The sequence below is a fragment of the Grus americana genome, chromosome 33 (genome assembly GCF_028858705.1).
Source record: "Grus americana isolate bGruAme1 chromosome 33, bGruAme1.mat, whole genome shotgun sequence".
NCBI lineage: Eukaryota > Metazoa > Chordata > Aves > Gruiformes > Gruidae > Grus > Grus americana.
Window position 1 is genome coordinate 285,268 of NC_072884.1, and position 14,339 is coordinate 299,606.

At 68.2% G+C, this 14,339-nt stretch overlaps 3 protein-coding genes across 3 annotated transcripts; 1 reads left to right on the plus strand and 2 right to left on the minus strand.

Moving 5' to 3' along the window:
* Positions 1-3,980: 3,980 nt before the first annotated feature.
* On the minus strand, positions 3,981-6,177 carry TRAPPC5 (trafficking protein particle complex subunit 5). Its single transcript, XM_054807834.1, has 2 exons — positions 6,093-6,177; positions 3,981-5,201 (listed from the first exon to the last, which is right to left on the minus strand). Exon 2 carries the CDS (start codon positions 5,195-5,197, stop codon positions 4,631-4,633), a length of 567 nt encoding a protein of 188 aa, XP_054663809.1. The 5' UTR covers positions 5,198-5,201; positions 6,093-6,177; the 3' UTR covers positions 3,981-4,630.
* Positions 6,178-10,213: 4,036 nt separating this feature from the next.
* PCP2 (Purkinje cell protein 2) lies at positions 10,214-12,566 on the plus strand. Its single transcript, XM_054807760.1, has 4 exons — positions 10,214-10,258; positions 10,713-10,863; positions 11,438-11,565; positions 12,383-12,566. Exons 1-4 carry the CDS (start codon positions 10,214-10,216, stop codon positions 12,386-12,388), a joined length of 330 nt encoding a protein of 109 aa, XP_054663735.1. The 3' UTR covers positions 12,389-12,566.
* A 175-nt stretch (positions 12,567-12,741) lies between these two features.
* On the minus strand, positions 12,742-14,189 carry LOC129198573 (protein PET100 homolog, mitochondrial). The gene is made up of 4 exons (XM_054807994.1): positions 14,125-14,189; positions 13,641-13,727; positions 13,513-13,545; positions 12,742-13,377 (listed from the first exon to the last, which is right to left on the minus strand). The coding sequence occupies exons 1-4, from the start codon at positions 14,149-14,151 to the stop codon at positions 13,318-13,320; spliced, it is 207 nt and encodes a 68-aa protein (XP_054663969.1). The 5' UTR covers positions 14,152-14,189; the 3' UTR covers positions 12,742-13,317.
* Positions 14,190-14,339: the final 150 nt, after the last annotated feature.

Below are 14,339 nucleotides of genomic sequence, written 5' to 3' on the forward strand. Positions count from 1 at the left end.
AGTTCAACAAGGCCAAGTGCAAGGTCCTGCACGTGGGTCAGCCCAATCCCAAGCACGACTATAGGCTGGGTGGAGAATGGATTGAAAGCAGCCCTGAGGAGAAGGACTTGGGGGTGTTGATTGATTGATGAGAAGCTCAACATGAGCCCGCAGTGTGTGCCTGCAGAAAGCCAACCGTGTCCTCGGCTGCATCAAAAGAGGTGTGACCAGCAGGTCGAGGGAGGTGATCCTGCCCCTCTACTCCGCTCTTGTGAGACTCCACCTGGAGTACTGCATCCATCTCTGGGGGCCCCAGTACAGGAGAGACATGGAGCTGTTGGAGAGAGTCCAGAGGAGGCCACGAAGCTGATGGGAGGGCTGGAGCACCTCTCTTGTGAGGACAGGCTGAGAGAGTTGGGATTGTTCAGCCTGGAGAAAAGGCGGCTCCGGGGAGATCTAATTGTGGCCTTCCAGTACCTGAAGGGGCCTACAGGAAAGATGGTGAGGGACTGTTTATTGGGGAGTGCAGTGACAGGACAAGGGGTAATGGGTTTAAGGTGAAGGAGGGTCAATTGAGATTAGATGTTAGAAAGAAATTCTTTCCTGTGAGGGTGCTGAGGCACTGGGACAGGTTGCCCAGAGAGGTTGTGGAGGCCCCATGCCTGGAAGTGTTTAAGGCCAGGTTGGATGAGACTTTGGGCAATGTGGTCCAGTGGAGGGTGTCCCTGCCTGCAGCACGGAGGGGTTGGAACTAGATGATCTTTAAGGTCCCTTCCAACCCAAATCGTTCTATGATTCTCTGATCTGTTCCCCCAGCCCAGTGGGCTGCCCTACCGATGACAGAATGGGCTTCATTCACGGGCTTGGTGAAAACTCCTGGACCCCAATAAGCTTTTGCTTCATCTCCACTCATCTCAGGTGCCACCACAAATGCCACAAAATTTCAGTTGTGGCGTCACGTGGCTTTCTGCCGTATCGCTCTTCTAAGTTGGCCAGTTGCGGTGGAACCCAGGGAATGATTTGCATAGTGTGTCACTGGGCACCAGCCCAAGGTCCTTCAGAATATTCTGCTTTCGTGATGGGTCTAGCCTCATGGTCAGGGGAATCAGAGTGGAACAGGAGTCATCATTTCCCTCATCGTAGTCACCAGGATCACCCCAAATATCACCGTCCCGATCTTCTGTGGACGCTATTTATGTCCTGATTTGCATGGGGTCAGCGGCTGCAGGACCTGCATGAGCATCAGCTCAATCTTTTCTTCCAACTTTGGGTTTTTTTCTCCTTTTCTTCCTGTAACTACTTCTGCAGCTGCTCGACAGTAATCTCTCAGCTGCCGCCTTGGTTTCCTGTCAGATGTCTCTCTTAGAATCATAGAAAGGTTTGGGTTGGAAGGCACCTCAAAGACCATCCAGGTCCAAACCTCCTCATTATTATCTTTCCTCTCCTGATGGGTTCCTTCTAGGCAGATGCCCAACATCCTACAAATAATTCCTTTTCCTTGGCCATCTGTAGCTGTTTCTCTTGCTAATTTTAATTGGTCTTTGATGGTGCATCTCTCACAAGACTCCATGACCTATCGCAGTGCTCAAAGGAAAAATGCTCCAGCGCATCTTCTTTTCTGGTCCTTGGACTCTTTCCAGAATGTTCAAGAATCTCTTGATCCCAGAACTAGACCCAGTAATCCAGCTGTTTCCATGGACCCACTGCTCCACTATTCCAGGGGAATCTCTGCTCCACCATGGACCTCCCTGGCTGCAGGTGGAGTCTCTGCTCCACCATGGACCTCCATGGCTGCAGGTGGAATCTCTGCTCCACCATGGACCTCCCTGGCTGCAGGTGGAGTCTCGGCTCCACCATGGACCTCCCTGGCTGCAGGTGGAGTCTCGGCTCCACCATGGACCTCCCTGGCTGCAGGTGGAATCTCTGCTCCACCATGGACCTCCATGGCTGCAGGTGGAATCTCTGCTCCACCAAGGACCTCCCTGGCTGCAGGTGGAATCTCTGCTCCATGCCTGGAGTTAGGGGAGGGGCGTGGCTACGGGGGGCGTGGCTACAGGAGGGGCGTGGCTGGGGCCGCTGAAGGGGCGGGGTTTAGGGGACAGGGGCCTTGAGGGGAGGACAGAGTTTAAAGGTGTTGAATGGGCGGGGCTAAGGGGAGGGGCGGGGCTAAGGGGAGGGGCGGGGTTTGGGGAGTTGAAGGGGCGGGGTTAAGGGAAAGGGCGGGGTTCCAGGAGTGGTGTAGGTAAGGGATGGGCGGGGCTAAGGGGAAAGGGCGGGGCTAGGAGAAGGGGGTGGGGTTTGGGAAGGGGCGGGGTTTGGGAAGGGGCGGGGTTAGGAGAAAGGGGCGGGGTTTGGGAAGGGGCGGGGTTAGGGGAAAGGGGCGGGGTTTGGGAAGGGGCGGGGTTCAGGAAGGGGCGGGGTTCGGGAAGGGGCGGGGTTTGGGAAGGGGCGGGGTTTGGGAAGGGGCGGGGTTCGGGAAGGGGCGGGGTTTGGGAAGGGGCGGGGTTCGGGGCAGCTTGGGGTTGGTTTTGGGGCAATTTCTGGGCAATTTGGGGGTCAAATATTGGGCCGACTCCAGGCGGTTTTGGGGCGGTTTTAGGGTTCCCCCCCCGAGGCCAATGAGAACACGGTGCCCCCTCCCCCCCCGCCTGGGGGATTATTTGCCCGATGGGGGGGGGGTGTCACCCCAGTCCCCCCCTGCACCCCCCTGCACACCCCCCCCCACGTGGGACCCTTGTGTAAACGGAATGGAGCCCCGTTGGGGGGGGTGAGCCCCATTTTGGGGGGGGTGAGCCCCATTGGGGGGGTCTGCACCCTATTTTGGGGGGGGTGGAGCCCCTGTTCTGGGGGGGTGGGCGTCAAACCCCATTTTGCGGGGGTTGAGCCCCATTTCGGGGTGTCTGGGCCTCATGGGGGGGGGGGTCTGAGCACCCCTGGGCCCCCCCGCAGAGAGTGTGGGCCCCCCCAAACGCCCCCAGCCCCTGAATGCCTGGGTCCCCCCTACACCCCCCCGGACACCTTGGTCGATGTCCCCCCCAATGTCCCCGTGTGCCCCCCCCGTCCCCACGTCCCCCAGCTCCCCCCCCCCCCGTGGCCACGTCCCCTGTGGGGACACGTTGGGGGGGGGACACATGGGGACACATCCCATGGGGACACTGGGGGGGACATGGGGACATTGGGGGGACACTGGGGGGGGACAGGGGTGACGGTGCCACCCACCGCCTGCGGGGCCAAGGGGCACAAGGGACACCGGTCAGCGAGGGGGGGGACACAGGGGGCTGCCACCCCCCCAGCCCGGCCCTGGCCCATGGGTGCAGCGAGCGCGTCCGGGCTCAGCCGGTGACACCCCCGGGCCACCGACACCCCCAGCCCTTGGGGACACACGTCACCCCCCCTTGGGGACATGTGGCAGAATTTTGGGGCGGGGAGACGGGGACAGCGGGCAGCCACCCAGCACGGGGCACCCAGGGGTGGGGACAGGGCGGTGGCACCCAAGGGGACCCCAAGGGGACGGGGACACCCCCATGTCCCCAGGAGGGACAAGGGACAGGGTTTGGGGACACCAACGGCCCCCACCGCAGCCCCCAAGGGACCGGAGGGGACAGTGTCACTGCGGAGGGACAGGGGCCACCCCGGGGTGTCCCCAAGTCCCCAGCGATGAGCGAAGGGACACCGGGGGGGGGGGGCGGGGGACAGGGGCTGACCTGAAGGTCCCCAAGAGACACCACGGGCTCGGGGGGGGGACAAGGGATGGCACCGAGGGACACCGGCTGTCCCCAGGGGTGGCCAAGGGCCATCGGGAGGGACAACAGACGGTGTCTGGGGACCCGAACCAGCCCGGGGATGTCCCCAACACCCCCAGGGCCACCAGGAGGGACACGGAACGGTGTCCAGGGACGCAGAGCAGCTCCAGCGTCCCCAGGGGGGGACAAGGGACCGTGTTTGGGGACCCAAGGGAGCCCCAGGATGTCCCCAAACCCCAAACAAGAGCCGAGGGCCACCAGGAGGGACGAGAGCTGGTTTATAGTGACACCAACCGACTTGGGGGGCCCCGAGAGACACCGAGGGCCATCAGGAGGGACAAGGGACGGCGATGACAGACCCAAGCCAGCTCAAACGTCCCCAAAGGGGACCAAGGGCCATCAGGAGGGACAAGAGTTGGTGTCCAGGGACACAAAGGGGCCCCCAAGTGTCCCCAGAGAAGACTAAGGGACATCACAAGGGACAAGGGACAGCGGTGAGGGACCCAACCCCGATCCAAGGTCCCCAAGGGAGGTCAAGGCCATCAGGAAGGACAAAGGATGGCGACAAGGGACCCAACCCAGCTCCAACGTCCCCAAAGGGGACCAAGGGCCATCAGGAGGGACAAGAGTTGGTGTCCAGGGACACAAAGGGACTCCAGTGTCCCCAACAGGGACCAAGGGCCATCAGGAAGGACAAGGGACAGCGGTGAGGGACCCAACCCAGCTCCAACGTCCCCGAGGGAGGTCAAGGCCGTCAAGAGGGACACTGGATGGCGCCCAGGTCCCCAAACCAGCTCCAACGTCCCCGCAGGCGACCAAGAACCATCGCGAGAACCGAGGGGCGGCGGTGAGGAACCCCAACCACCTCCAGCGTCCCCACCGAGGGCTTCCCTCCCCCCCAAGCCCCCTCAACGCCCCTCCAGGCTCTTGTCGCGGGCGATGACGGCCTCCTCGAACTTGATCATGAGGGTGGTGCCTTTGTGCCAGTGCGCCGTGACCTTGGCGGGGAAACCGCTGGCGGTGAGGACGGCCTCCACCAAGCCGGCGGTGAAGGCGGCGCAGTTGAGGGTGCTGTTCTCCTTGGGGACCGAGATGTAGGTGTTGACCAAGGGCTCCTTCTCAATGACGTAATAGGTCTTGTCGTCATCGTTGGCCTGTTCCAACTTGTCGGCCTCTTTGCCGAAGAGGGCTCGCCAAACGGGACCCTTGACGAAGAGGAGGACGTTGAGGACTTTGATCTCCCGGCGACCGCTCTTCTCCCGGGCCACCAAAGCGTCCAAGATACGGAGACCCACTTGGTGGCCCAGTTGGGCCAGTTTGGCTTGGAGCTCAGCCACCGAGTAGACGCGGTTCTGGCAGTACTGGACCAGCTCGGAGAAGAGGAGGGCGAAGGCGCTGAGGCTCACCTCGGTGCGGGGGCGGCCCAGCGCGCGCTCCAGGAGCGGGGACTTCCCTCGGGTGAAACGGGCGTCCATGGTCCTGGGGTGGGGAGGGGGGAGAAAATGGGGGGCAGAGGGGTTAGAGGGGGGTGGGGGGAGAAAATGGGGGGGTTAGAGGGGGGTGGGGGGAGAAAATGGGGGGTTAGAGGGGGTGCGGGGAGAAAATGGGGGGCAGAGGGGTTAGAGGGGGGTGGGGGGAGAAAATGGGGGGGTTAGAGGGGGCAGAGGGGAGAAAATGGAGGGGTTAGAGGGGGTTAGAGGGGGTGGGGGGAGAAAATGGGGGGCAGAGGGGTTAGAGGGGGGTGGGGGGAGAAAATGGGGGGTTAGAGGGGACAGAGGGGAGAAAATGGGGGGCAGAGGGGGTTAGAGGGGGGTGGGGGGAGAAAATGGGGGGGTTAGAGGGGGTGGGGGGAGAAAATGGGGGGCAGAGGGGTTAGAGGGGGGTGGGGGGAGAAAATGGGGGGTTAGAGGGGGCAGAGGGGAGAAAATGGAGGGGTTAGAGGGGGTTAGAGGGGGTGGGGGGAGAAAATGGGGGGCAGGGGGGGTTAGAGGGGGTGGGGGGAGAAAATGGGGGGGTTAGAGGGGGCAGAGGGGAGAAAATGGGGGGCAGAGGGGGTTAGAGGGGGTGGGGGGAGAAAATGGGGGTGTTAGGGGGGCAGAGGGGAGAAAATGGGGGGGCAGGGGGCTTAGAGGGGAGTAGGGGGGAGAAAGTGGGGGGTTAGAGGGGGCGGGGGGAGAAAACGGGGGCTGGGAGGGGGTGGGGGGTGACAGAGAGCTCAGGGGGACCGGAGGGCAACGGGGGGGCCGGAAAATGAGAAAATGGGGGGCGGGGGGGGGGATGGAGAGTTGGGGGGGGCAGAGGGTGGTTGGGGGGGATGGGATGGGATCGGCCCGGCCCGGCCCTGCCCCCCCCCCCCCCCCCGGTACCGACCCTGCGCCGGCCGCTCCCCGCCGCTGCTTTACGGCCGACACCGTCGCAAAAGCGCCGCGCGGCCGCCGCAAAGCGCAAGAGAAAGCTGGGGGGGGGTGGGGGCGTCACCCGGGGCAACCTGAGGGCGGGGCTTGGGCATGTGGGGGCGGGGGCATCGCTCGCTCTGGCCACGCCCCCTTCCCCCCTGCTCGCACCTGTTTGGCCGCGCCCCGTGGCCACGCCCACGCTGGCCACGCCCCGCTGACGGCGGGGGGGGAGGGGCGGGGGGACACGGGGGGAGAGGGGACCGCCGAGCTCCTCAATGACGTCATCGGGGCGTCAAGAAGGAGGGGGGATGGGAGACAGCGGCTGGGTGACCCCCTCCCCCCACCCAGCAGGAGCTGATCCTGACCCACGGCACCCATGGGTGCCCCACAGCACCCCGCCTCCGATGGCACCCACCCCATGGCACCCACCCCATGGCACCCATGGGTGCCCCACAGCACCCCACCTCCAATGGCACCCAACCCACGGCACCCATGGGTGCCCCACAGCACCCACCCCCCAGCACCCATGGGTGCCCCACAGCACCCCGCCTCCAATGGCACCCACCCCACAGCACCCACCCCACAGGGTGCCAGGGGGCAGGGTGCTATGGGGTGCTGTGAGGTGCTATAGGGCACCCATGGGTGCTGTGGAGTGCTGTAAGGTGCCATGGGTGCTATGGGGGCTGGGGGTGCTATAGGGCACCCGTGGGTGCTGCGGAGTGCTGTAAGGTGCCATGGGTGCTGTGGGGCACCCATGGGTGCTGTGGGATGCTATAAGGCACCATGGGTGCTATGGGATACTGTGGGGCACCCATGGGTGCTGCGGGTCACCCCAGGAGCTCTTTGAAGAGCCGGGATGATGATCATGGGTGCAGGGAGCTGGGGCTGGGTGCTGTGGGGTGGGAGCTATAGGGTGCTGTGGGGCACCCCTGGGTGCTCAGGGGTACTATGGGGTGCTGTAGGGTGCTGTGGGGCACCCATGGGTGCTGTGGGATGCTATAGGGCACCATTGGGAGCTATGGGGAACTGCAAAGCACCCATGGGTGCTCAGGGGTACTATGGGGTGCTGTAGGGTGCTGAGGGGCACCCATGGGTGCTGCAGGCTGCCCCGAGGAGCTGCACCATCCACACCCTGAAGGAGATCAACCTGACGGGGTGGGGGTGGGGGGCACCCATGGGTGGGGGGCACCCATAGGGCAACACCCACCCATAGAGAGGCACCCACAGGGAGCACCCAGCCTGCGGGCAGAGGCACCCATGGGTGGGGGGCACCCAAAAGTTGGGATGGCACCCATGGGTGGAGGGGACACCCACGCTGGTGGCACCCCATGGGGACAATGTGGGTGGGTGCTGTGTCCCCGGGGGGGGGCACAGCACCCATGGGTGCCCCTGCAGCTTCCATGGGTGCTACAGCCCCCGGTGTGGGGGGGTGCAGGGACGGGGACCCATGGGTGGCACCCAGCACCCACTGGGGACAGTTCTGGGGCCTGGGTGTCCCCCAGCACCTCGTGGGTGGCACCCACGGGTGGGGGGATCCTTGGGTGGGTGCTGTCCCCGAGGTGTCCCCAGGGGGGGTGCCAGCTCCTGGTGACACGGGTGGGTGGGCACCCACTGGTGGGGGCACCCATCGGTAGCAGCACCCACGGGTGCCCCGTGGGAACGCGGCGCTGCTGGACACGGGGGGGGGGGGAGCTGGGGCACCTCCATGTCGCCGATGTCACCCGGTGGCACCCCAACCCCCTGTCACCCCCCCGTCACCCCCAGTCACCCCCAGTCACCCCCCATCACCCCCCCGTCACCCCCGTCACCCTCTGTCACCCCCTGTCACCCCCTGTCCCCCCTGTCCCCCCCGTCACCCTCTGTCACCCCCTGTCACCCCCGTCACCTCTGCCACCTGCATGGTGTCCCCCCCCCCCGTGTCACCCATCCCCTGTGCCACCGCGGCTGCTCGTGTCCCCCGTGTCCCCCATGTCCTCATGTCCCTGGTGTCCCCAACGCCCCCCCCATGTCCCCCAGTGTCCCCCAATGACCCCAATGACCCCAGTGTCCTCAATGTCCCCCCAGGGTCCCCATGTCCCCAGGACCCCAATGTCCCCAGTGTCCCCCAGTGTCCCCATGTCCCCCCAGTGTCCCCAATGTCCCCACAGTGTCCCCAGCCCCCAATGTCCCCCTGTCCTCCCGATGTCCCCAATGTCCCCCTGTCCCCAGTGTCCTCAATGCCCCCCTGTCCCCCCAAATGCCCCCGTCCCCCAGTGTCCCCATGTCCCCCCAAATGCACCCCTGTCCCCAGTGTCCCCCTGTCCCCCCAGTGTCCCACTGTCCCCCCAGTGTCCCCATGACCCCCAATGCCCCCTGTCCCCCTGTCCCCCCAATGTCCCCCTGTCACCCCAATGTCTCCATGTCCCCATGACCCCCCAGTGTCCCCATGTCCCCCCAATGTCCCCCCAGTGTCCCCCTGTCCCCCCAGTGTCCCCATGTCCCCCTGTCCCCCCAATGTCCCCCCAGTGTCCCCCTGTCCCCCCAATGTCCCCCTGTCCCCCAATGTCCCCATGTCCCCCTGTCCCCCCAATGTCCCCCCAGTGTCCCCCTGTCCCCCCAATGTCCCCATGTCCCCCCCCCGTCCCCATGGCTCCTCCACCCTCCCGAAGATGCCGCAGGAGCTGAGCCAGGCCGGGGAGGGGACACGGGGGGGACACGGGGACGACACGGGGGGGGACACGGGGGGGACACAGGGGGGGACACGGGGACAGAGGGGCTCGGGGGGGCAGTGCCAGCTGTCCCCGTGTCCCCACAGGCTGTGACACACCTGAGCCTGCAGACGCCTGCCCGTGCCACGGGTGACGGGGGGGACACGGGGGGACAGGGGACACGGAGGGACATGGGGGGACACGGAGGGGACACGGGGGGGCACCGGGAGGGGACACCGCGGTGACGCCGCCTGTGACGTCCGCACCGGCGAGTGGCACCCACGGGTGGGGGGGGGACGACACGCGGACACAGGGTGCTGCCTCCCCCCCACTCCCGATGTCCCCCGTGTCACCCCCTTGTCCCACGGAGCCGCTTGGAGGCTGGACCCCCCCCCCCCCCAGTGATGGGTGCCCCCCCCCCCCCCAGCACCCATGGGTGCTCCAGCACCCAAGCGGGCGGGGGGCTGACACCCCGCGTCCGGCCCCCCCCCCCCGTCACGGGGGGATTATGGGTGCAATTAAGAGCCATTTGGTTAATTGCTGGCGGCTGCCACGGGGGATTGGGGACACGCGGGGGGGGGGCACACACCAATCACCCCCCCCCGGCACCCGCCCCCGCACCCACCCCCCACCCCCCCCGTGGGTGCCCGGAGCATCTGTCAGCACCCCTGAATAGCGCAGGGCACCCCACGGCACCCACCGACACCCCAGAGCACCCCTGGGCACCCCACGGGCACCCACAGACACCCAGAGCACCTACGGATACCCCAGAACAGCCCACAGCACCCACGGGCAGCCCACAGCACCCCTAGGGACCCCACAGCACCCACGGGCACCCTGCAGCACCCACAGACACCCACAAACACTCACAGCTCCTGTGGACACCCCACAGCACCCATGGGCACCCATGCACACCCCACAGCACCCACGGGATCCACGGGCACCCCACAGCACCCACGGGCACCCACAACACCCATGGGTACCCCACAGCACCCACAGCACCCACGGGCACCCACAGACACCCAGAGCACCCACGGATACCCCAGAACAGCCCACAGCACCCACGGGCACCCACAGCACCCCTGGGGACCCCACAGCACCCACGGGCACCCTGCAGCACCCACAGACACCCACAAACACAGCTCCTATAGACACCCCACAGCACCCACGGGCACCCACGCACACCCCACAGCACCCCTGGGCACCCCAGAGCACCCACAACACCCCAGAGCACCCATGGGTGCCCCCGGCCCCCCCTCACACCCCCTGCAGATGTTCCCTCCCCCCGTGTTCCCATCGTCCCCGCGTGTGTCCCCCCCCCGTGTCCCCCCACGGCTGAGCCGGCCGCGCGGGGGGGGGGGGGGCAGGGGTATAAGGCGCGGCGTGGGGTGTGGGTGCTGCACCCACCATGGCCGCCTCGGGGGGGACAGCACCCGGCCACGCGCCCGCGGGGGTGAGGGCACCCATGGGTGGGGGGCACGCGTGGGGGGTTACCCATGGGTGGGGGGACACCCGTGGGGAGGGGGTACCCATGGGTGGGGGGCACGCTTGGGGGGTTACCCATGGGTGGGGGGCCACCCGTGGGGAGGGGGTGGCCATGGGTGAGGGGCACCCGTGGGGGGAGGGGCACCCTTGGGGGGAAACCCAGGGGTGCGGGGCACGCGTGGGGGGGGGGTTCCCATGGGTGGGGGGCATCCGTGGGAGGGGGCACCCGTGGGGGGGTCCCCGTGGCAATGGGGGGTGTCCCCATTTGGGGGGGGTCTCCGGCGCGGGGGGGGGTCCCCATTACAGGGGGGTCCCCCCATTTCTGGGGGTGCCCTTTGCGGGGGGGGGTGTCCCCATAGCGGGGGCGCCCCCCCCCCCGTTTCAGGGGGTTCCCCGTTACCGGGGGGGTGTCCCCGTTGCAGGGGGGGTCCCCGAAAGAGGGGGGGCCCCCAGAGCAGGGGGGGTCCCCGGAGCAGGAGGGGTCCCCGGAGCAGGAGGGGTTCTTCTCGCTGCTGAGCTCGGTGCAGGGCGCCCGCATGGACGAGCAGCGCTGCAGCCTGGGGGGGCCCACGGGTGAGGGGCCACGGGGGCACGTGGGGGCCACGGGGGGGGGGGGACGTGGGGGAGCAGGGGAGCAGGGGACGTGGGGGGACACGGGGGGATGGGGGACACGGGGGGATGGGGGTGCTCCGGAGGATGCTGCCGTGGGGTGTCACGGGTGATGCCGTGGGTGGCCGCAGGTGCTGTGGGTGGCCGTGGGTGATATTGGGGATGCTGGGGGGGGGGTGGGGGGTGCCGGATGCCATGGGTGGCTGTGGGTGCCAGGGGAGGTGCCGTGGGGGATGTTGTGGGTGGGGTGGGGGGGTGCCGTGGGTGATTTCGTGCGTGGCTTGGGGGATGTCGTGGGGGGGGGTGGGGGGGGTGCCATGGGGGATGCCGTGGGTGGCGTGGGGGGTGCCGTGGGTGAGGTGGGGAGGTGCCGTGGGGGGCCGTGAGTGGGGTGGGGGGTGCCATGGGTGATGTCGTGGGTGGGGTGGGGGATGCCGTGGGTGGCCGTGGGTAGGGTGGGGGGGGGTGCCGCGGGTGGGGTGGGAGGTGCCGCGGGTGTCCGCGCGTGGGTGCGATGCGGTGCCGTGCGGCGCGGCAGGCGGTGCCGGGGCTCCCCCCCCCGAGCTGGCGGCGCTGCTGGAGCTGCTGGCCGAGTCCCAGGGCCGGCGCATGGACGAGCAGCGGCTGCCGGTGCCCCGACTGCCCGGCTTCGGGCCCGGGGAGCAGGCACGGGGGGCACGGGGGGAACCGGGGGGAACCGGGGGGCACGGGGGGGAACCGGGGGGAATCGGGGGGAACCAGGGACACGGGGGGAACCAGGGACACGGGGGGGAACCGGGGGGAACCAGGGAGGGATCAGGAGAGAGGATGGGGGGACCGGGGGGGGGGGGGGGGACACCGGGGACCAGGGGAGGGGTGGGGAGATACAGGGGCACCGGGGGGGGGACAGGGGGAACCAGGGGCACGGGGGGAGGCACGGGGGGAACCGGGGAGGGGTCAGAAGAGAGGATGGGGGAGCAGGGAGGGGGATGGGGGGACAACACCGGGGGAGGGCTGGGGGGATACGGGGGCACCGGGGGGGAGACCGGGGGGGGACAGGGGGAAAGGATGGGGGGGGGACATGGAGAGCGACCAGGGACACCGTGGGGGGGGACACGGGAGGAACCGGGGGAGGGTGACGGAGATACGGGGGGGACCGGGGGGACACAGAGATGATGGGGGGGGGGGGGGGCACGGGAGAAACCCGGGGGGGACCGGGGGGGATCGGGGGGAACCGGGGGGATGGGGGACAGGGTGGAACAGGGGGTGACGGCACCCTGGGGGGGACATGGATCCGAGGGGGGGGGGGGGACCCAGAGCAGGGGGTGCAGCAGGGTGGGGGGCACCCGAGGGACACAGCCAGGACTCGGGGGGGGACACCCGGGGAGGGGGGGACACAGCGGGACAGACACACCAGGGTGGGGGGACCCCCAGAGTGGGAACCCCCACCCCTGGGTGCCATCCCCCACCCCCGGGTGCCATCCCCCCCCCCATCTCCCCCCAGGACTGAGCCCCCGGAGCCAGACAGTGCCACCGACCCCCCCCCCCACGTCCCTGAGCCCACGATGTCACCCTGCGTCCCCTCCCAGCCCCTCGCCCCCCAATAAACCCCCCCCCGCCTCGTCACTGTGGGGTGTGTGACACCCGGGGACACGGGTGGCGTGGGAGGGGGCACCAGGGGACACCCACGGCTGACGGGTGACACCGGACACCCACGGCGGGGGGGGGGGCACAGTGGGACACGTGGTCGCCAGGGGACACGGGACCCCCCCCAGGTGGCACCAGGGGCCACCCGAGCCACCCCCCCGGGGGCCACCAACCCCCCCCTGTGACACCCCTGTCCCCGTGACCCCCCAGGCAGTGCGGGTGCCAGCGCCATTTATTGGGGGGTGGGGACACCCGGGGGCGTCACTCGCGTCCCCCCGCGACGCTGAGGTCGAGCTGACGGCGTCAGGATGGCGACGCGTACAGGCGCGTGTCCCCGCGTCACTAGCCGTCACCGTGATGTGGCCAGGGCACGCGCACGGCCACGTGTCCCTGCTGTCACCCGCGGGGGCATCGGCGTCCTTTCTGTCATGGCCACTGTGATGACACGTGGCCACGCGTCCCCTCGTGTCACCAACGCGGCCACGGCGTCATGACGAAACCACGTCTAGCTGCCACGTGTCCCATCGTGTCACGGCCGCGGCGGTGACATCACGACGAAGCCACGTCAAGCTGCCACGCGTCCCACGTCACCAACATGGCCGCGGCGTCGCGACAAAACCACGTCGAGCGGCCGCGCGTCCCCTCGTGTCGCAGCTGCGGCGTCGCGACGAAGCCCCGTCGAGCGGCCGCGCGTCCCCTCGTGTCACGGCCGCGGCGGTGACGTCCCCACGAAGCCCCGTGTCCCCGCGGGGGTGGCAGGGGGTGGCGGGGGCCGGGTGTCCCCGTGTCCCCTCAGGCCTGCGTCCCCTTCCCCTCCCGCAGCCGTCGCTTCAGCTCCGCCATCGCCCGTCGCTGGGGGGGGGACACACGTGTGACACGGGGGGGGGGGTCAGGGGACAGCGGGGACGTGGGGGGGACACGTTGGGGACACTGGGGGGATATTTGGGACACTGGGGGGGACACTGGGGACACGGGGGGGTCTCTTACCCGCTCGGGGTCGTCCGGAGGAAAAATCTCCCTCTGGGAAAGAGAGTGGGGTCAGCGGGGGAAGGGTGGGGGGCACCGGGCACCCCTCCCCCCCCAGCACCCCTCCCCCCCCGTGCCCCTCCCCCCACCTTGCGCTGCACCACGTGACGCTGGAAGTACTCGGCCTGGTTGGAGACCCAGAAGACTCCTACGGGGAAGGACAAGTAGAGCAGCATCTGGGGACAGGGGGACACCGTCACCTCGTGTCGTCACCTGGTGTCGTCACCTGGTGTCACCCCCCCCCGCCCCCCCCCCCCCCGGGGCACCCTGCTCCCTCCCCCCGCGGTGGGTGACACCGGTCTCACCCCCAGGCTGGGGGGGTCCCCCGTGTGCCGGGGGGTCCCCAGCGCCACCCGCTGACGTCACGCAGCGTCCCAGTGACGCCCGCCGCCCCCGTCACTCCCCCCCAGGGTGTCCCCACTGTCCCGGGGGGCCCCTCGTGTCCCCCCCGCGGCACCTGCCAGGACATTCCTCAGTGTCACCCGGCCCCGCCACCCCCCTCCATCGTCTCCCCGATGTCGCCACCCCCCCCATGTCGCGACAGGCCCTCGCTGCCCCCCCCCCCCCGCGCACCCGCAGGATCTCCAGCTTCACCCCCATGGCGCCTCCACGGCCCCGCCACTTCCGCCTCCCCACCCCGCAACACGACGGTAGCTGATTGGCCGAGCGCTCAGCACCGACGCCTATTAGCATAGAGGATTGCGATGGGAGGCGGGGTGAGGCGTTGAAGAGCGGGAGCTGCGGCCAATGAGCGCGGGAGGAGAGAGAGTGAGGTGGGTGGGCGGAAG